Source organism: Ciconia boyciana, chromosome 3 (genome assembly GCF_034638445.1).
Source record: "Ciconia boyciana chromosome 3, ASM3463844v1, whole genome shotgun sequence".
NCBI lineage: Eukaryota > Metazoa > Chordata > Aves > Ciconiiformes > Ciconiidae > Ciconia > Ciconia boyciana.
The window spans coordinates 80,160,444-80,180,872 of NC_132936.1; the positions used below are offsets into that span (position 1 = coordinate 80,160,444).

General features: G+C 36.6%; 1 protein-coding gene across 14 annotated transcripts in view; it reads left to right on the forward strand.

Moving 5' to 3' along the window:
- Positions 1–20,429, forward strand: part of AFDN (afadin, adherens junction formation factor) — a 134,699-nt gene that overhangs the window by 33,012 nt on the left and 81,258 nt on the right. For 9 of the 14 annotated variants that reach the window (XM_072856255.1, XM_072856258.1, XM_072856252.1 and 6 more), the window contains exons 2-8: positions 5,642–5,837; positions 7,486–7,601; positions 9,105–9,268; positions 10,632–10,792; positions 11,817–11,974; positions 17,907–18,018; positions 18,434–18,601. In XM_072856255.1, coding sequence (XP_072712356.1) covers positions 5,642–5,837; positions 7,486–7,601; positions 9,105–9,268; positions 10,632–10,792; positions 11,817–11,974; positions 17,907–18,018; positions 18,434–18,601 — 1,075 coding nt within the window. The remainder of the gene's footprint in view (positions 1–5,641; positions 5,838–7,485; positions 7,602–9,104; positions 9,269–10,631; positions 10,793–11,816; positions 11,975–17,906; positions 18,019–18,433; positions 18,602–20,429) is intronic. The other 5 variants (XM_072856254.1, XM_072856266.1, XM_072856260.1 and 2 more) reach the window with 1 other exon arrangement.

A 20,429-nucleotide genomic window follows, 5' to 3' on the forward strand; every position in this document is an offset into this window, starting at 1 on the left:
GCATTGAGCCTGTTTTTGAAGCAGTTACTGCCTGTCATTGACTTTATGCAAGAGGTCATAACTAAGTAGTTGAAGCACTTTTATAATTTCTTTTTTGTGCCTAATGAAGAGGTCATACAACTTAGTTTTGCTTGTAAAACCAAGAAACAAGGGTTAACTGGCATTTTTTTATTATGGAAGTTGGAGCCTTCTTTTGAGTAGGATATATTTTGGAAACTACTGCAAGTTCTGATAGTGATAAAAAAGCATAATTAGGGTTTGTATTTAAAGAAAGTGTTCTTTATGATTTGAAAGGCTTATAAAGAGTTGACTTTTGCTAGGTGCTTTAAAAAATATATTTTGCAGTCTAGATAATAAGAAATAAAATTTTGTGAAAATTGACTGTATTTGTGTAGCCGAAGACTGTTCTGTATCCTCACATTCCTTCCTAAGGAGCCATAGACTTGCACAGCAGATACATCAAATATCTAAAATGTGATTAGATGAGAAAGCTAAAATTGCTTGTGATGAATATAAACTCCTGAGAGGAACTTAAAAGAGCTTTTCTACACTTATGTAATTAGTCACTTTTGAAATCCAGAAAACACTTTTACTTCTTTTTGGTAATTTATAAATGGCAGTTCTTATCTTTAGAGAAAGATGATTTTAAAGAGACTTGTAAATGTTTTGGGGATATTTCTCCATTTAGAAGTGTATGTTAGGCAGTAACAGGTATTTGCATATCTATTTGATTTAGGGCGAGTGATTTTTATTCTTAGCTTCTTCTCTTGACAGAAGTCCATTTATAAACTGCAGGGAACTTACCTGGCAAACTTGACAAAGAAACACAGAAGTGAGCGAGTTTGAGGATGAAATGTACCTCTCAAGAATAAACACTTTAATGCAGAGTTAGAGTGGAGAGTGGGAATTTAAGTGTGATGTCTACCTTGTTGTCTTGATGTGGATGATGGCATTGGTCTCTGTGTGTCTTTTGTTATTGATCTGCTAAGCATGTGGCCAGAAAGTTAAATGTGTCTTGAACTGGAGATACATACATATATATACATATACACACACACACACGCACACACGTATGATATATAATAATGATGAAGACTGGGGGGGTTGTTGTTTGTGGTTTTCTTTTTTTTTTTTTTTCTTTTTTCCTCTCCCCCTTTTTGTTGTCTCCTACTTTCCTAATTTTTTTGAAATGTGAAACCAATGACTTCATATCACGGAACACTTTTATTTCAATACTGTAAATACTCTAGCGATGCCCAAAGGAACAGTTTGGAACTTTTTGCAAAAGAAACATAAAACTAACTAGAGCTTTACACAGGGAAGCAGTAGAGCATTGTGAGGCAGTTGTGCAGTCTATCTTTTTTTTTTTTTTTTTTAAATGAAAACTGTGGAAAATTGAGGTGGGGGAGCCATGGACTGTCAGAACACAGCACGAGAAGCTGCCATAGAAGAGGATGGGAGGAAATGGACAGCCAGTGGGTGATGCATTCAGTTGTTTTCACATCCAGATTGTCAAAGCAATGAAACAAAACTCAAGTGACAATTCTTCAGAGGAACACATTACTTTCTTTTCTAAAAGGAAAACAAAACTCACTTTATACTAACGTTGTATCACAATGCAGTTTTGTCACCTCTGCTTTGTCTGGAAGTAGGAATAAGTTTTAGCAGTAAAACTTTAAATAATAATAACAAACCCCTGGTAGTTTAGAGAGCTTCTTGAACTGTTTTCTAGACCTTCTCTGAATGGATCTGTTTTGCGCTCCTTTGCTCTTGAATCTCTGGTGGTACTGCTATGTTGTTGTAGAGAATTAATAACATCTATAGGATTAAAAGCATGGCTAATGGACAGTGTGTTCTCAGTAAAATAATCTCCTCTCCTTAAAAAAAAAAAAAAAATCAACTGGAACCTTATGTGTGTATAGGATCTCACACAATACTTACTGCAAATCTCTTTTTTCAGCAGTTATGCTCATTATCTCTCCTAATTCTTGCTGCAGCAGTACCTTGATATTGTGGTGGGGAAAACCTTGTGTAAAGGGAAATAAATGTTATAAATGGGATATGATTATGTTTCATGATGCATCTGCAGAAAGCTCATGTGTCGTTGTCTTTTGCAACCACCAAACAAGTGGATCAAAACCTTAAGTTGGTTATAAAAATAGTCGTGGCTGTTTTCAAGCATCGTGGTTAAGGAGAGGCACAGAAGAGGCAGCCATTTAAATAGGCCCAAAAGAGCATGTGGGATGTGGCTCACAGTGTTACCTGCGAGAAGGCTCTCTGTACTAGAGATTATAACATGCTTAGATTCATTTTTCTTGCAGGAACTGGAAAATTTTCCAACTTGATGGGAAATACAGCATAGCTACACTAGGAAAGATTGTTAAAGCTAAAAGAGGCAACTAGTAGCAAAGTACTTAACCACCTGTCGAGAATTAAAGATGCCATGCTGGAGGTACAGACGAAAAGCATGCCAGCTATCAAGGGAAGTGTGAAAGGAAGCTGGCATGGCTGAACATCAGGCGAAGATAGTTATGAGAAAGCTGAAGTAGTATCCAAATGAGGAAAAATTGTAAGGATATAAAATCTGGCAAGTAAAATATAAAAGTATAAGATAGAACAAAAGAATTTGAGGAATAAATTTTGAAAAGTCTTTAATAATAACTGTCTTTCAGCACATTAGTAGTAGCAAACCTACCTGCTGTGGTTTAACCCCAGCTGGCAACTAAGCACCACCCAGCTGCTCACTCTCTCCCCCCCGGTGGGATGGGGGAGAGAATCAGAAGAGTAAAAGTGAGAAAACTTGTGGGTTGAGATAAAGACAGTTTAATAGGGAAAGCAAAAGCCGCGCATGCAAGCAAAGCAAAACAAGGAATTCATTCACTCCTTCCCATGGGCAGGCAGGTGTTCAGCCATCCCCAGGAAAGCAGGGCTCCATCATGTGTAATGATTACTTGGGAAGACAAACGCCATCGCTCTGAATGTGTCCCCCCACCTTCCTTGTTCTTCCCCCGGCTTTATATGCAGAGCATGATGTCATATGGTCTGTGGAATAGCCCTTTGGCCAGTTGGGGTCAGCTGTCCCAGCTGTGTCCCCTCCCAGCTTCTTGTGCACCTGGCAGAGCATGGGGAGCTGAAAAATCCTTGATTTAGTATAAGCACTGCTCAGCAATAACTGAAACATCCCTGTATTATCAACACTGTTTTCATCACATATCCAAAACATAGCCCCATACCAGCCACTATAAAGAAAATTAACTCTATCTCAGCTGAAACCAGCACACTACCACAAGCCATAGGGCCATGAAATGATCACTTTATAAAAGAAACTTTCAGAACATAAGGCAATAGCAGAAAACTGTTGCTTTGCATTTGTGTTCATTATTGAAACTCTTGGAAAGGTTGCCCTGCCAAGAACCTTTTATGGGTAACTCAGAGGAACTCTCTCAAATCAGCATTTGTTAAGAGTTTAGAGAACAAATGGACAACACAAAATCAAGTTGCTAGAACCAGACAATGTTCATCCAATAACTCTATAGAAAGTGAGGGATGAAGTAATTTTACTAACTGATACTTAATGACACCTTTAGCTTTAGGTCAACCTTTAGGTCGTTGGATATAAATGCAGTGTGAGGCCAGTATTAAAAGGACATTTACTCAGGACGTTGTCTCTGCTGATTAGAAACTACAGTAACATACAGAGTTCATGGACCCATGGTAATTATAATAGATAGTGGAAAGGTCAACAGAGCTTTGTGAAAAGAAGTTGTGCCTTAAACCTTTTGGAGTTTACTGAAGGAGTTAGCAAGTATACGCGTAAGGAAGTTCCAATGTGCTATGGTAGGTAGGATTTCCAGAAGTCATTTGGTAGCCTTCTGCATGAGAGGGGTAAGTCCTCCTATGGATAATTAGTTAATAATTAGAGGTAGATAATTAGAGACTAGAAATTAAGTGGATATAGGATGCTTTTCAGAGGCGAGTAGTAACTGTTAAAAAAATATTCAGGGTAGAAGCACTGAGACCCACCTTTGAATAATTGCAGTTAAGTCCAGAGTGGATGAGGAGGTGGCAGTTAAGCTGAAGTGAGGCATGTGGAACCTGTAACTCCTTGCAGGTGGGAACACGAGTTTGGAATTACAATAGATAGGTCTGTGGGAACACCAATTTAGGCTCAGAAAGATTAATTCTATAGATTGTTAGGATAACAACAGAGAATAAAACAAAATCGGCTATTGTCTAGGTTCATGGTGTATTTGCATTTGACTGCTGTATTGGCACAGGATTGGGAGCGCCCTGGGAAGAGTAGTGCTTACTTCTGTGTATATCTAGGTGGCTGAGATGTTTTTCTTTAGTGTAGGTTATAACACTTGGGTTTTTTGGGTTGGGTTTTTTTGTGGGTTTTTTTGTGTGTGTGTGTGTGGTGGTTTTTTTTTTTTTTTTTTTCCAAAGGTCTTCTGAATGATAGAGTAGCTTCATTAAATATCTCAGGTTCTTTGCTCTTCAAAGAAACATTGTGATGTGGTTTGTGTGATCAGATGTAGTACTGGAAGGGGCTGTGCTTAGCATGAAATCTACCACTACACTTGACGCCTGAGGATTTCAAATTTCAAAACCTCTAGAAAGTGAAGACTGGAGCAAGGATTATTAAACTGTAGAGTAAACTTGGCAGTGTCAACTAGGGCACTTGAACCTTTTGATTCCCCCTAGAGCAGGGCCCCACGAGTGCTGGGATTTATGCAAGGGGCAAGAGTTGGCCATGTGGAGACTGCTGGGGAACTAAAATTTTAATTTGGAGTCGGTGTTCAGACCAGTAATGAAGTTGCACGAGCAGCCAGTATCATCCTACAGTTTGGCAGGCTGGAGTGGAAGACAGGACTCTGATGGCTAAGGAAAATATTTGAGGATGTGAATTTACAATAGTTTGAACAGATGAATGTTGCAGCTGTGGTGTAGCCACCTGGTTACCAGTTGCAGTCCCTTTCATCCCTCCCTTTCACCTTGTGTTGGTACTGGAGCTTTTCTTCCCTCCCAGAGTGTTTAGGGAGCTGTACCAAAGACTAACCTTTCTAATAAAACGAAGAAATCAAATGATTTAACTTCCTGAACAGGCTGTTTCTGGGACAAAGAGATGCCACATAAGAGAAGAGAGCGCATGAAGAGGGGGAAAGAGGAGAGAAAAGATAATGCTTAGGACTGCTGTGACAGAAAGCTGTTCTCTTTGAGACACATTGCTGTTCCTTGAACATATTTAGCCTGCACTCTTACAGACACGGGATACAAGGGCCTGCTCTGGGTAACAAAATATATTGAGACCAGTCTCAAGAAGCGTTTCTGGTTTAAAAAAAAAAAAAGTTTTTATTAATTCTCCTTCAGGTAAACCTGACAATAGCTGTAAATTTGGATACTTAAAGAGTCAAGTTTTAAATATTTCCAATAATGTAGAGTACTTAATTTCTTTTGACAGAATATCCTTGTTTTTTCATGTTTACAGTGTCCTAGTTAGTAAATTCTACTGTCCTCAAAATTTTGAATATTTGGATGTCTTATATTTTCATCATATATTTGTAACTAATAAATAATAAAAGAACTCTGAACCTTATAACCATTAGCCAGCACTCAGATTTATATTTTTATTTCTTTGCAGGATCTGGAGTTTCATGGAGTAATGAGATTCTACTTTCAAGACAAAGCAGCTGGAAATTTCGCAACAAAATGTATCCGTGTCTCTAGTACTGCCACAACTCAAGATGTGATAGAAACTCTTGCAGAGAAGTTTCGACCAGACATGCGAATGTTGTCATCCCCTAAATACTCGCTTTATGAGGTGCATGTCAGCGGAGGTTAGTATTTATTCATAAAGTCTTTTCTGCATCCCTACCACCTTCCTATCCATCCCTAGCCAAAATATCTTTAGGTTTGCCCCCAGCTTCTGAACCACATAAAACTTGGGGGTTTTGTTCCAAAGTACTTTGCTACTAATTGTTATGTGGGGGAGTGGTATTTCAAAATGTAAGTACATGTATCAGGCCTGCAATTTAGGTAAGTCTTGATTATAATCTATTAAATGCTGTACTTGATATCTTGTTAATTTGTTGACATTTGTGAGAGAGTTGCTATTTTTAGGACTAGTAGATAAAGACTAAATTTATAATGGGAGAATAGGAGCGTTAAATTGGAGCATTTAAGAGTACATCCTCGGTTCTTTGTTGTGAGCCTGTGATAGGTAGCCTTACAATGCATGTTCCTTTACTGCTAAATTGGAGGAAGTTCAACATAGTATTGTTCGAAGCAACTGTGTTTCTTAAACAGATCCTTCCATGTTCCCTGTGAGGATCTTAGATATCTAAATAGCCTTTTGATGCTTCTAGCATTTGTCTCTCCCCACCCCAGCAGAAAGCTTCAGCTTGGAAGGTGGTAGTGTGTGTGATGGTGGTGGAGACAGGGATAGGAGAAACTAGCTTTCTGTTGTGCTTTTTCTTTTTTGTACTTCGGAAGCTTACGGAAGTGGTTTTACTACCTTAAATTCTGCTTTTTGAAAGACTGAAAATAATTTAATTTCAGATAGAGAATGGAAATTTATTGGCATGTGTCACTTTCATTGTCTACAAATGATGACTTGATATTAATTATATGGGATTAGGGAAAAGTGCATGTGTCATCACTAATTTAAGAAATGGATAGCATGTGTTTTTTCTGCTTTAGGTTTCTTTAAAAATCTGTTAGCACTGTACGTGTAGTCAAAATGAAATGGTTTCCTTTGCAGAGCAAGTTCCTGATGTTTAAAACGTGGCTCATAAGAGAAGCACCTCATTCAATAGGAGTGTGTCTCATTAAATAAAATGGAACTGCAAAGACATCATTGTCTTGCTGTGCATATGTACTATCTCTTACTTCTAGAAGGGAGATCAAATGGCAAAACTTGTTTAATTTTTTTAACCACACTCGGATTTTTTTCATATACTTAAAATAGATATACACTCAGTACACTAAATGAAATTTTGTCTAGTATATATGCATAATGGATTTTTTATTATTATTATTTCATAATCTGGTTTATTTTGTGCAGTCTTTCCAGAATAGTAGTTCTTGGGCCACAATCAGACTGGTTAAATTTAAAATAAGGAAAATGAGTATTTGGAAGTCTCATGAAGTTATGAAGTTTGAAACATTATAACTGTAGATGTAACTTCTCATCCTGAGTGATAATCTTGTGTTCCCAGACTTCAGTTCTGACAAAGGAGGTATGCAAGACTACTTTATGTGGACCTTTAGCTTATGTAGGTAGAGGGAATGCACTTAGGCTGGTTGCTGGAAAGGGGACATACATTTATACCTTGCCAGGCTTTCTGTCCCTATACTTAACAGGAAAACATTAAGTGATGTGTACTGTTCAGCAAACCTTTTGTTTTTTAAGAGCGTAACTTGTTTCTAAATATCTTTGCTCTTGAGGTGCCAAGTAACTGTTACTGCTTTTCATTTTTTTTGAAGAAGAAAGAAGATTAGATGTAGATGAGAAGCCTCTTGTTGTACAATTAAACTGGAACAAAGATGATCGAGAGGGAAGATTTGTTCTCAAGAATGAAAATGATACACTTCCTCCAAAGGTGAGTCTTCAAGGAGTATGCTAGTGGGAACAGCAATTTCGAAATGTGTGAGACTTGCTTATATAGCAAAACATAACTTCTGCTTTTCTAATTCTTGAAAACAACTGCTGATGATGGCGTTTGATATCTGGAGCAAGTCTTTTTAAATACTTAAAATGTGTCTTCACAACACAGCATTTTTGTGATCTTTCAGATAGCTTGGGATGCTTTGATCCATGTAGCTGTCTAGTACTGGAGCATGTAATGCCCAGAGAACTTAGAGCTTGCTTTGTTCTAATATGATGAATTAAAAATTTCCTCAAATAGTATCTGAGGCCAAACACCTAGGAGGTAATCCTGCTTCTTGCAGAGCCTTTAAAAGGGGATGCCAGAGGGAGTTAAATACCTAAAAATTGTTACCTCCCCAGGTAACATTCTGTTTCTTAACAAAACTGATGGGAGACTGTTTCCTTTTGGGGAGGGTTTTTTTTTTTTTTCCTTCTAAATGCAAAATGAGAGACATGCAAACATCAGCCATACAAAAGCTTATTTTTTATATTAGTTATTTAAACATTAAATTAGATCAGACTTTGTCTCCTGAAGTCATATAATTATATATATTATATCTAACTTGGATGCTTATAACTGTGGAAAACATGCTGTTCAGTGTGTTTTCATCTTGGGTTGAGCACTAAATTTCTTTTGCTCTTGGAATTACAGTGTGTTAATTTTAAAGGTGCTTTGGGTGTAGGTACATGAGCTATTCTTACGCTACGCTTTTGACTACAGGATACGTCCATGTTAGAGGTGGGGTGAGAAAATTAATGATGTCTTGCGCTACATCTACCAGACTTGCCATTCCTATTCATTGAATTAAATAATCTTCAATCTTCCTTCTCTGTGTTCTTCACTTCCTGATAGAAGCAAAAAAACCTGCATCTTCTTTCTCTCGTCTTCTATTATTTTCTCTACAGAAGGCAAATGAGCCTAGGATTACAGGTGTCTTGTGTATGCAAGGAGCAGGAATTGGAGAAGAGAACACTGGAAGGACAACTCAGAAAATTACACCATAGGGGAAATGTCCTCTATAATGTTTTTCCTTCTGCAGTTTATTCTTAGCTGATGCTCCAACATAGTTGTCTTGAAAACAGATGAAATGCAGTGTTGTTTTGTGAAGTATTTTTACTGGGAGGCAGAAATTTGTTTTGCAGCCCTCAGTTAATCTTTGAGGCCAAGTAGATAGTAGGCATTATTCAAGTAAAATTCTGCTTTTTCTTTGCTTTCTTGAGCACAAGGTGCTTAATCGGTTCATACCTGCTTTGGAATATGAAATTATTTTTGCGTTCTATGTTATTCTGGAGAGTATTAGTCCTGTCTCTGTATAATGGAGTATTGTTGCCTGGAGTATTGTTTTTGTGTTAGTGATACTATGTCTTAATCGGATTTATCTGGAAAGTTAAAACCAATACTAACTTTTCATTGGACTAAAAATGATGGAAGTTGTTTTAAACTTGTGTATTTCAGAAGGCTCAGAGTAATGGCCCTGAAAAACAAGAAAGAGAGGGAGTAATTCAGAATTTCAAACGAACTCTCTCAAAAAAAGAAAAAAAAGAAAAAAAGAGGCGTGAAAAAGAGGCATTGCGACAAGCATCAGATAAAGATGATAGACTTCTTCATGGAGATGATATGTAAGTGTTTTAAACTTTGATCAGTTCATATAACCTACATCTTACTTTAAAGGATCCCCCTCTCTAGCAAATAAGTTGATGTTTCTTTCAAAACTACGTACTTGATGTGTGTGCAGTATCATCATAAACCAAAATACGTGATGGCAATGTCTGTGGTTTGTATGTACGTTTTGCCTCAAGGTTTGTTTTTAAACCATGAAATAAGCTTTTTTCCACCTCTTTGTCCTTGTACAGAAATTGACACATGCTTGGTGACATGGACTTTCCTCACTATGTTTATTTTTGAGCATTTACTCTAGAGTAATTTATTCCTCTCCCTATGTTTGATTGTTCTCTCTTTTGCCAGAAAAATTAGTATGTGTAGGTGTTTGCATTTGACTTACCACCTGACTATCAGTTTGTTTTTCTCTGAGATGTATTTTGGTAGCCAGTCTTCTAGGTTCTTCAACTCTTGCTCCCAAATCTGCTGCGCCTTATTCATTGAGATAGGGCAGGACATACATTAATCCTTGTACAGCAAACTAGGGCACAAGAGTCAGGCATGAAGAACTGGAAAGCTGAGAAAGGTCTACATTAATTTAAACTTTGTCTCTGTACCAGATTGTGTGTAGGTTTCATATGTAATACACCAGGAAAAAAAACCATTAATGGTGGATTTTTAACATACCCAGAAAGAAAATGAATGATGAAAACTTATTAATTGGTAACAGATTCTCGGAGATGAAAGAAATCAGTTGACTGGTTGACATGTAATAGAGGATTTAGCTGCTCAGCTTGATTTTTTTTTTTTTTTTTTTTAATTATTATTATTTTTAGTTCATGATTGTTTTTCATATGTGTAGTGCTGTTCTGCATGGATATGTTTGCAGTGTTCTTCAGATGTCAGCATGATCTTTCCAGTATTGTGTGTCGTTACTTAGCTTGATCTTAATTTTTTTAATTAAAATAGAATTGTATTTAAGTGCATTAGCAAAAGAAAAAGCATGAGCTGCAAGCACATGCTAACTCTGCTTCCAAATGATTTGCAATATTGTAAATCAGAATAAAGTTAGGAGTATAATGTAAAGTTTCTTTAATCCCCACCCCCCGACACCCCAAGGTAGATGGCCTCTTTTTTTGTTTGAAAGCTAGCAACCATCAATACTTAAATTGGTTGTTGTCTATTTCAGGTGAGCATGGGTACATGAACAGTGTTAATCCTAGCAAAATTGAGGTTCACGTAGAAAACATCTTACAATAACTTAATTGATCTCCTGTGTGTATGGATTCTGCTTGCCTTTTATCCTTTATGAGGTGATGAGGATATATGTATTTTAAGCTATTAAAGACATTTTTTTTCTTTTTATTTAAACTAACTTGGCAGTGAGAATTCTCGCCTTGCAGCTGAGGTTTACAAAGATATGCCTGAGACCAGCTTTACTCGCACAATATCCAATCCTGAGGTGGTTATGAAACGGCGGCGACAGCAGAAGCTAGAGAAGAGAATGCAGGAATTTCGCAGTTCTGATGGCAGACCAGACTCAGGTACTTAGATTTATTCTGGTTAAGTTGTAAACAGTAAACTGTTTACTGAGAGAGTATTTTTAAGGCCAGCAACTCCTGTAAATCTGACTTAACTTCTGCTTTCGCCAACATTTTTTTGTACTTCATGGCTAACTTATCTATAGTGTAACTGAATGAAGGATTTGTAGAGGTAAGATTCCACAGGAGTATGTTCTGTGACGAGTGCGAGTCAAAGCTTTCAGTGATGGGCAAATTGATGGGAGAGAATATGCTCATTGATCTTGCTAACAGTGCTAAAGTGGGAAAGAAGGAAGGACAGAATTAGACTTATTAAACTGACAAACTGAGGAAGTCTTCTGAAATAAATGTCATTCATTTTACTAAGAACAAGCTGAATGACCTGAATGTAAAAATGCTATCAATAGCACAAATATGGGATGGCAAGGAGTGGTTGTTCAGGTCTGCACAAAGGGTTCTGGTAGATCTTGTGAATATCAACGATCAAGTATTTCACGTTCTTGGGGGTGGGGATACAACAACAGTGGTTGTATAAACATCTACGTTGAATGAATGAATGAAGCAATGTTAGCACTGATAAAAACTCAAATGATGTATTCTGTCCATGGAAGAAGGAGTTAGAGGTATAGAAAACATCACCGGAGGGATGTCTTAAATGGGCTTTTTAAAGAGAGGGAAGATTCTTGAAGGTCAGCACAAACTTGCTGTCAAGATGGGAAAGGTCAGTTCTTCATCCAGTCGTTGTCACGTTGTCACTGTTTCATTTTAACTTCAGGTAATACTAAGAATGGTGAAGCACTGGGAAAAAGACTTGCTTAGAGAAATTAGGAAAGCATCACTGGAGATTTTTACCAATGGCGGAGACAAATTTATTTCAGGCATGTTATGTAACTTTTCTTGTATTAGTGGATTGACTAAATTATTACTGAAGGGGTTCATTCTGATATTCTGTTAGAAGTATAACAAATAGCTGCCTGTCTGTCTTTTTATTCTCTGGTAGCACTGTTCATTAAATTTTGTTTCCAAGGTGGGACACTGAGAATTTATGCAGACAGTTTAAAACCAAATATACCGTACAAGACAATCCTGCTGTCCACTACGGATACTGCAGACTTTGCAGTTATTGAAGCACTGGAAAAATATGGTCTGGAGAAGGAAAATCCCAAGGATTATTGTATTGCTCGTGTAAGTGAAGTTACTGAGTCACAATCTTCTCATGCTTCGTATTTGATTTTGTTCCTTGCAGTAGCTTTAAAACTAAATGGAAAGATGCTGGTAGTTCTGTGACTAATTTCTACACCCCCCCACCCCCACCACCCCACCCCCCACCCCCCTTTTTTTAATCTAACAGCCTCAGGAATTCTGAAGTGATTTGTCAGGTTTTTTGTTTTTAAAACCTAAATCTTCCAATCTTACAAAATCATTACTAGCTGCGTAGATAAGCCTTAATAACGAAAGTAACATATTTCTGTATTTGGCACTGTGGTTTTTATACCACTAAGTGTGCTTACGTTTTGCAGATGTATAAACTAATAGTTAATCCTGCAGATACCTAAATTTGTGCTGTTTGTGCACAAAACTATTCCCCTGAACTAAGAGCACCTGCTCAGAGGCAAAAGTGCTGAGTCCAAACTCCATTTTAAAAGATATGTTGTATGTTGTTGCCTTATGCCTTTCAGTGGTAGCTTACCCTCATGACACATCAGAAAAGATTAAACATTTGACTGAAACTTAGGCTTATTTTCAGAATTTAATTATTTTATGAGTTCTAAATGAATTGTATAGAATTGCTGTTTCTTAGAGGTACGGCTTTATCAAAAAGTCCCATGGGCAGTACTTATTAAAGGTTACAAACTTCTGTCCATGTCATCCTCTGGAGGAGAACAGTGAGACTTGAAAACATTTGATCCTTGTTTGAGTCCAATCTTTGATTACATTTCTGGGTATTACTTGTCTAATAAACTTGGATTTATTGCTCCTTAAAATGATGAAAGAAGGGGAAAAATGTTTGTGTCTCATCGTATTGTGTTCTCTTCCCCTGCCCCTTCTCCAGTGCTTAAAGTCCCACTGGAAAACAGTAAGGAACCTTACATTATTTGCTATTCCCTGCACTTTCTAGCTGCTCTACAGGATGTGGATATATCTTTGGTGTTAAAGTTGCTTTCTGATTTATTTTTTTATGGTATCTTTGAGTAACCTTAGTGTCTATTTCGGCTGTGCTTGCAGCCTCTAGGGGTATAATTAGCTGTGAATTGACATGTTGCTCTAATGTTGTTCTAATTAGTAATAAGGAAACCTTACAGTGGTAGTGCTTTTGTAGTTACATAACAGTGAACTTAGTTTTTATTGTTTCAACAGTTTTGTCTTAGTTCTGGACATATTTTTAATGAAGTTCTAGACATTTTATCCTTGTCTTCATTAACCTGTAATTGAGGTCCCAACTGTGAAAGTTAATTTTACTCTACTTCAGTAAAATTTTACATAAGTTTTTATTAGAGGGGAATAATTTTGTAAGTAATGCTTTTTTTTAATGATGCAGCATATTAAAAATTGATTCTCAGTTTTGGCTGTGAATTATTTTCTATGTGTAGTTTTAATTATGACATCTTCATATGGTAGGTTCTATAAATGAAACTCATGATTCTCAGTTATTGATCTTATTAAATAGGCTGCTGACTTGACATGCTTGTTTTTCTGCTGGTTTGAGAGAATTGTGGGCTAAAGCAGAGACATTGTGACTGAATTTGGAAGATAGTTTTGCATCAGTCTGTTTAGTTCAGAGTTAGAGGGTATTATGATGTATTATGAAATATTAATATTTTAGGGAATTTACTGAACTGATTGCACACTTACCAGGGAAACAATTGCAAATCACTGTTGTGGTGGTGTTCTCTCTCATCTCCCCTTGTTCTCTGATCTTGTGTGAGGATGTTTAATGTAGAAAATAGTCTGAGGAATGTTGCTTTGATCTTGGGAAAGATTAACAAAGTCTTTGCTGTGAAGCAAATTGATTTAAATTAGTTTTCTGGAAAGCACTTCTGGAAAATATTTTGTCTTTTCTGAGCAACACATCTTCTTGATATAGTAAGTTTCTACACTGACACAGGTTGTATGCTTATGTTTACATTTGAAATATGCGAGTGGTCTTCATTGGCTAATAGCAGATCTTTTTTTTTTTTTTTACCTTCAAGTGTAGAAGACCTTACTGTTTTGCTCACTATAATTTATTCTAGTTGGTGGAAATCTGCTTAGCCTTTCTCTGCTGATACAGTGCTTGGGTTTTAAATATGATAATCTTTCATTTTTTAATAAAGTTGAGTATTTTGAACCTAACTTTAAGATCTCCTTTTGTCCAGATATTTTAGGAAGTTGCTTTCCTTGCTGGAAACATTAAAATATCCTAGCTTTAGCTTGATGTGTCTTTCATCACTGTTGTCTTTTTTGGAAACTCACAAATACAGTGTAAATAGGTGTCATGGCCATTGGTACTCCTTTACACTGAAGTCTCATAGCTGTTCTTTACTGCGGTGGGCTTTTGCCCCTGTTCTTTTTACAGTGTTCTGTGGAAGACAAATCTGTGTTGCACATGTTCCTATTCTTTACTTTTTGTTGGGTTTAAAACAGTGTACAGTGGAACGTATAACTTCAGTTTCTTATTGGTTGGGATTTTTAAATGTTTTGTTCTCTTTGGGTGGCAGTTGAAGTGTCTTCAAAGACTTAAGCAGTTGACATTTACTTAACTATTAAGATGGATTTTAAGTTATATGACAAGACCTTTGTAAGGCTGCATAACAAAGTTCACTCACTTCTGAAGTTTCAATTGAAAGGTGAACATTGTGAGAATTTTTCTTAACACTTACCATTGATGACTTTTATTGTAAATGGCAGTTTCCTGTTAGTTGCTTGCTTTCATAACCTGGCTTGCAGTGTATTGGGCTGTACCTGTATGCCCACTTCTAAAGTGCTTTTCTATGTAATCAAGTAAATACAAGTTTGTTCCAATATATGTTTTGTTTGTTTCAGTTTGCTTGGTTTGAGTTTCCCTGAATAATACAGGGTTCACTGCACATCTCTCAAGATGTCAAATTAATTAGACAGTCTTCCAAGCTACCTCTATGTATTCACTTAGGGCATAAGACTTGAGGCATGCAGCAAACCAGTTAACTCTTAAAAGTAGAATCTTGATTAGACTTTTGTTTTAGCATGCTCTTATTTTGTACTTGAGGATAAGGCATAAATAACTTTTTGTAATGTCAAGCAAAAACATGCAGTTCATGGTGATTAGTTTTTCTTTGTTTTGTTTTGTTTTTTTAAGAAGTAGATCTTACAGACATGAGGCATTAAATATTTTTTTGCAAGTTCCATTGGTTTTGTTTTCTTTTGCAGGGGCATGTGCAGAGCCTGTGTTCCCAACTTGTAAGGAAAATTGAGGATTAATTAATTTGAATAAGCAGATATATTAAAACATACAGTAGATAATGAGGTTTTTTATTTAAAAAATGTTAAAATGACAAAAGAGCTTATTGAAGACCTATTATATCATGGTTTTTTTTCTGTGAAACTTTTGCTAAGGATAGACTGATAAGTTGATCTGTAGCTATTACGTACCACAGGGAGCTTAAGTATTTGAGTATTATCTTCTCTTACTTGTTTATCCCAGTAAATGACTTGGAAGTTAAGTCCTAAGTTGCTATGGACTTCATTTAAATTTCTTAGCTTCTATTTTCTGCATGTTTCACTGCATTTTAAATGAATAAATATAGCTGGAATTACTTTATGATAATTTGTATATGCTCATGAATGCAATTATGAGGAAGCAGAGTATATTCTTCCTAATTATCTGTTATGAATTTGTTTCAGTTCGTAGATTGTCAGCTGACAACCTGCTTCCAAGACTTGTGATCTTAAGCTGGTTTTACCCATCTCAATTTCCTACGCTGTTGCAGAAATCGGGGAAATGTCTGTGCCTGATCTCAGCAGTCTGTATGGATTCAAATTCGTGAAAGGATATTTAACTGCATCTTCTGTTTTTCAAAATGAAAGCAAATCTCTACCCATGAGCCAAAGCCTAATCATAATATAAACTTGTTCCCATGTTTTCCCGTTATTCTAAAATGTAGGAATTTCAGCTTTGTGGGTGACACTGAGGCAGCATTCACCTAAAACATAGAGATGTTTTCTAAAATGGCTTCACCACGATTAGAAGCCTCCTCGCCTGCATAAGCTCAGATTTGGTGTTTTGTGTCTTTCCGCAAGTGAGACACTTTCACACACTTTAAAAAAGTGACGTATGTCTGAGTTACCTGCTCATGCTTCCTGGGAGACGGGAGGAATGGTGACTGGCTGGGAGGAGGAAGGGATTAGTGCTTTTGTGTGACCCCTCTTCTCTAACTTGGCTAGTTTACCATTGCTGCCGTTAAGCCTAACACCAAGTACAGATGCTCATCCATGTTCCAAGGCAGTAGTAGTATCAGGGTCACGTAGTAGCACCTATGTATTTATATCTCATCTGTCCTCTTAACTTCACTGCATTTGGGTTTTCTTTGGTTTGCTCTCCAGTCCAGTATTGGTCAGCCCCTGGCATGTGCGCTGTAGCATGTAGTTCTTGTGTTGTAACTAGTTACCTTCTGTCTCGAGGGCTTTGGAATTTAAAAATTGTTGCTTGTTGAATAAGGCTTGCAACACAGTGTTACTTTAATTAGCTAATCAAAGTTATCCCGTAGGTATAATTGATTTTAAATCTGAGATGTGAAATAGAAGAGAGTGGTTTGGCAAGATAAGATTTGAGTGTAGATGTGTTTCTGTTTCCCTTCGGTTTATACATTTTAATGTTTCCTCATTTTATAATATCTTGTCTATTTGAAAATCTAATTAAAGATAATTTAATTAGTCCTATGTTTAGCCGGGTTTTGCATAGAAAATGTTTTAGGGAAAGGCCAATGACTCAATTACATACTTTTGATCTTAAAAGTACTTGTTTCCTGCTTGGAAGAAGATGAAAGGATGTTTGAGGTGGATCTGTGAGAACTTAGTTAACACTGAAATGGGCGTGGAGAGGAGGCGACAAATAAGAGTGGAAAGCCTCTTGAGGGCTGCACCTTAGTAGGGTGCAGTAGCCAATAGCTGCATTACTTCAGAAGGTGTTACCTGGGTCATAGTTCAGAGATTGGAATAATTTTGAGTAGTTTGTTTAAAATAGAGCTGTCTATGAATTTAAATAACATTGTTAGGATCACAAATGAGGGAGTAAAATGTATTTTATTTTATTTTTTTATTCAGCTTTGAAAGATCTATCTTTAACTTAGAAGGTACTCACGCACTGTAATACTGCCTGTCATTGTTTTTTATGCTTGATTGCTGTGGGGAGCAGTAATGCAAATGTGCATGAAATCACAGGCTGTGTCTCCTTCAGAATCAGAACTCATGAATCAAAGTTTCTCCCTTTCTCTACCTTGTAAGGATATAGCGGTAAAAGGTATGAACAGTCTGTGGTTCTGTTCCCAGAGTATACTTAGTTTTGGTTCTTCCTTAAAGCTAGACAGCATGAAGCAATTGTGTGAAATGTTCCAGTCATGCCATTAGTCTCTGTGTAGAGCAAGTAAATGTTGGGTAAGACAAGAAGATAAGGATGCAGGAGGTATCACAACATTCTCTTTGCCAGCTTGTCTTGCTATTTCTAAAGATACTTGCATGTTGTGTTAGCGGAATGGCATTAGCAAAATGAAAGGCTGATTCCAGTGTGTGAGATAATAAAGGAAACTTCAGTTTTATTTTTTTAACTGTCACCTCCACAGATAATTCCCCCCCCCCCGGCTGTTGAGAAATTAGAATAATTTTATTTACTGGAAGATGGTCGTGTCTACATTAAGAGTAACTTGCTTTTCTTAGCTTTTTAAATATATTTGGTGTTCTGGGAAGTGTGATTTAACTGTAACAAGAGGCAAGAGAGAGAGTTAGAAAAAGTCTTGGAAAGCAAAATGCATTTCAAGTTACTGAATTCTTTTGCTTATCTCTTGTTATAAACAAACAAACCAAAAAAATCAGCAGATATACCCCTGAATCCTCTGTTCTAATTGTCCACTAACAGCTCTGAAAACTGATAATGGTTCTTTCCTAGGTCATGCTGCCTCCTGGTGCTCAGCACTCTGATGATAAAGGTGCTAAAGAAACTATTCTTGATGATGATGAGTGTCCACTGCAGATATTCAGGGAGTGGCCTAGTGATAAAGGTATGTCTAAAAAGCTTTAAGAGATTTTTGTGCCTTGGGTGTTGTAACCTATGGTGTGGACCCGCTGTAAAGTAAGAAATTGGAACATATATTAGTGTTTTGTTTTCAGGCACTTTTAATACTAGGTGCTTTTAGAGTTATTTACTGTTTCATTCAGCACTGTTTAGTAATACATCTTTAGACAGTAGAAGGGTTTTACATTTCATCCTGAAGTTTCTAAATTACCCACTGTGGAGAACTATGCTACTAATCTTTTAAATAGTTTTAACTTAAAAATAACTACATAAAGAAGTGTCAGGAATTTAGTAAGCTGAAAGTAATCCTATGGAACACTTGGAACACAAATTAATAGATGTTGGATGTGTGCTTGTTCGCTGATAGTGAGACTCAAAGGATGTATAATACTGTGTTTTAGGAATACTAGTCTTTCAGTTGAAAAGGCGGCCTCCTGATTATGTCCCAAAGAAGTCCAAGAAAATAACTGACGGAAAGCCATTAAAGGGGAAGGAAAGAGTTGACGGGTCTGGCTATGGCTCTTGCCTTCCTCCTGAGAAACTACCATACCTGGTAGAATTAAGCCCAGGTAAGAATTCTGGTTACCTAGTAATCTAAATTACATTATTACATAGTCATTTAGATTTTCCAAAAATAAGACTTTCATTGGAAGCACAAGAAATTCTGTTGGCAGTGTAAGTGAATGCCACATCAGTGGTTCTAATGTCAGATTCTGAATTGGAGCTATTTAGAGTTAGAGCTGCATATTGCTATAATATTGAAATTTTAGTAGCAAATGTTTGGAGTAAAAAAGGGGAGAAATGATTGACTAAGACTTTGTCTCTATTAGCATCATTTCAAGTATGAAGTTTTAAGTGTTTCAAAAACAAACAAACAAAATCATTCAATCTTCAACTTCCTTTGGATTTTGGGTTTTAAAACTTGATAATAAATAAAATAGTTTCACATGCCATCTTGTGATTTAGGGGGGGAACCAGAAAAGCCAGAAAAGCACTGCTTAAATCTGGTTTGTTTTACATTCAGACGTATACTGCAGCATACCTAGTAACATATATTTGACAGTGCCATACATGAAAAATATGTTTTTAGAAAGACAAGAACGTGAATTTTTAAATCAAACTTATTTGCTAAAAATGTTTCAGCCTATATGGAACCTTCAAATCACTAGCAAGGCTGGGTTTTATTTTGGTATCATTACAACTCTCTGGGCTGCATTGTAATTTACAATTGATTTTATGATCTAGGAACAGCCAGGGGATCTTGATTGTTTATAGCACAACAACTGATAAAACACATACAACTTCTGTTCTTAATTTCTGTTGTTTTCATGTTTAAAGATTTGGATGTGGACTTTCATTTTTGGTGATTTAGTTATTTGCAGCTCTTTTTCCTATTAAGTGTAACTTGGGTACACTCAGGTATCCAAACAAGTGATTTACAATTTGCAGTCTGGTTGTTTACCTTTTGGGGAACAAGGTTGGGAATTGGTGCTGAAAACTTTGACCAGAACTGCAAGCAAAAGGTTAAATTCATAGTAAAGTAGCATGTTTGGTGGTGTTTTTTGTGTTTTGGTTTGGTTTTTTTAAAAGCCAGATGAAATTAGCAGTATACAGAATATATTAAGTGTATTTTATATTGTGTTCTATATGCTGAGATTTGATTTGCCTATTAATATTTTGAGTTCTTTTAATCATACTTTTGATTTATTTTCTTGTGCTCTAAACTCTTTACTCTTCATGAAGCCTAGTTGCTTTAGTATTAAAACATTGTGCTTGGGCAGTGGAGCAAGACATCCATTAACTGAGAGAGGAAAAACAATCTGAAATGCCACAGGTGGCAACGCTGTGTACTAAGCATTTGTATATTGCCTGTGGGACTGACCTATTGTTCATGGTTTTCTTTTAACAGCTTGTTGTCGCTTTTCTAAACAATAAGGATTGTTTCATTCAGTAGCTTTATAGTACTGATGTCTTTATATTCTATGCAGTTTCTAAAGTCGAAAGAGTTTAATGCACTTCATCCTTATACATGGAGTAAGTGTTGTCTGGCTACAGTTTCACCCTTTCCTGTCTTTTCTTTTCCTGCCCTCTTCCGCATGTTCTGCATGGTATCTGTCCTGCTGGTGCTGCCTTCACCTGGGTCCTCTGCATGTGTTTCTAACCCCAGGGAGAAGGAATCACTTTGCCTACTACAACTATCACGCTTATGAAGGTAACGCTATATTTAATACTGTTCTCTCATTAGTCACTAAAAACATCGCTGGCTGTAAATCTTCTGTTTCTTTTTGACAAATGAAAGGCTATCTTGCTTATCTTACTTTTTTCCAAGGGGCTGCTTCACAGAAGTAGTTATCTGTCTTGTCAGCTGCCATTTAATTATTCTATCTGTGAACAAAC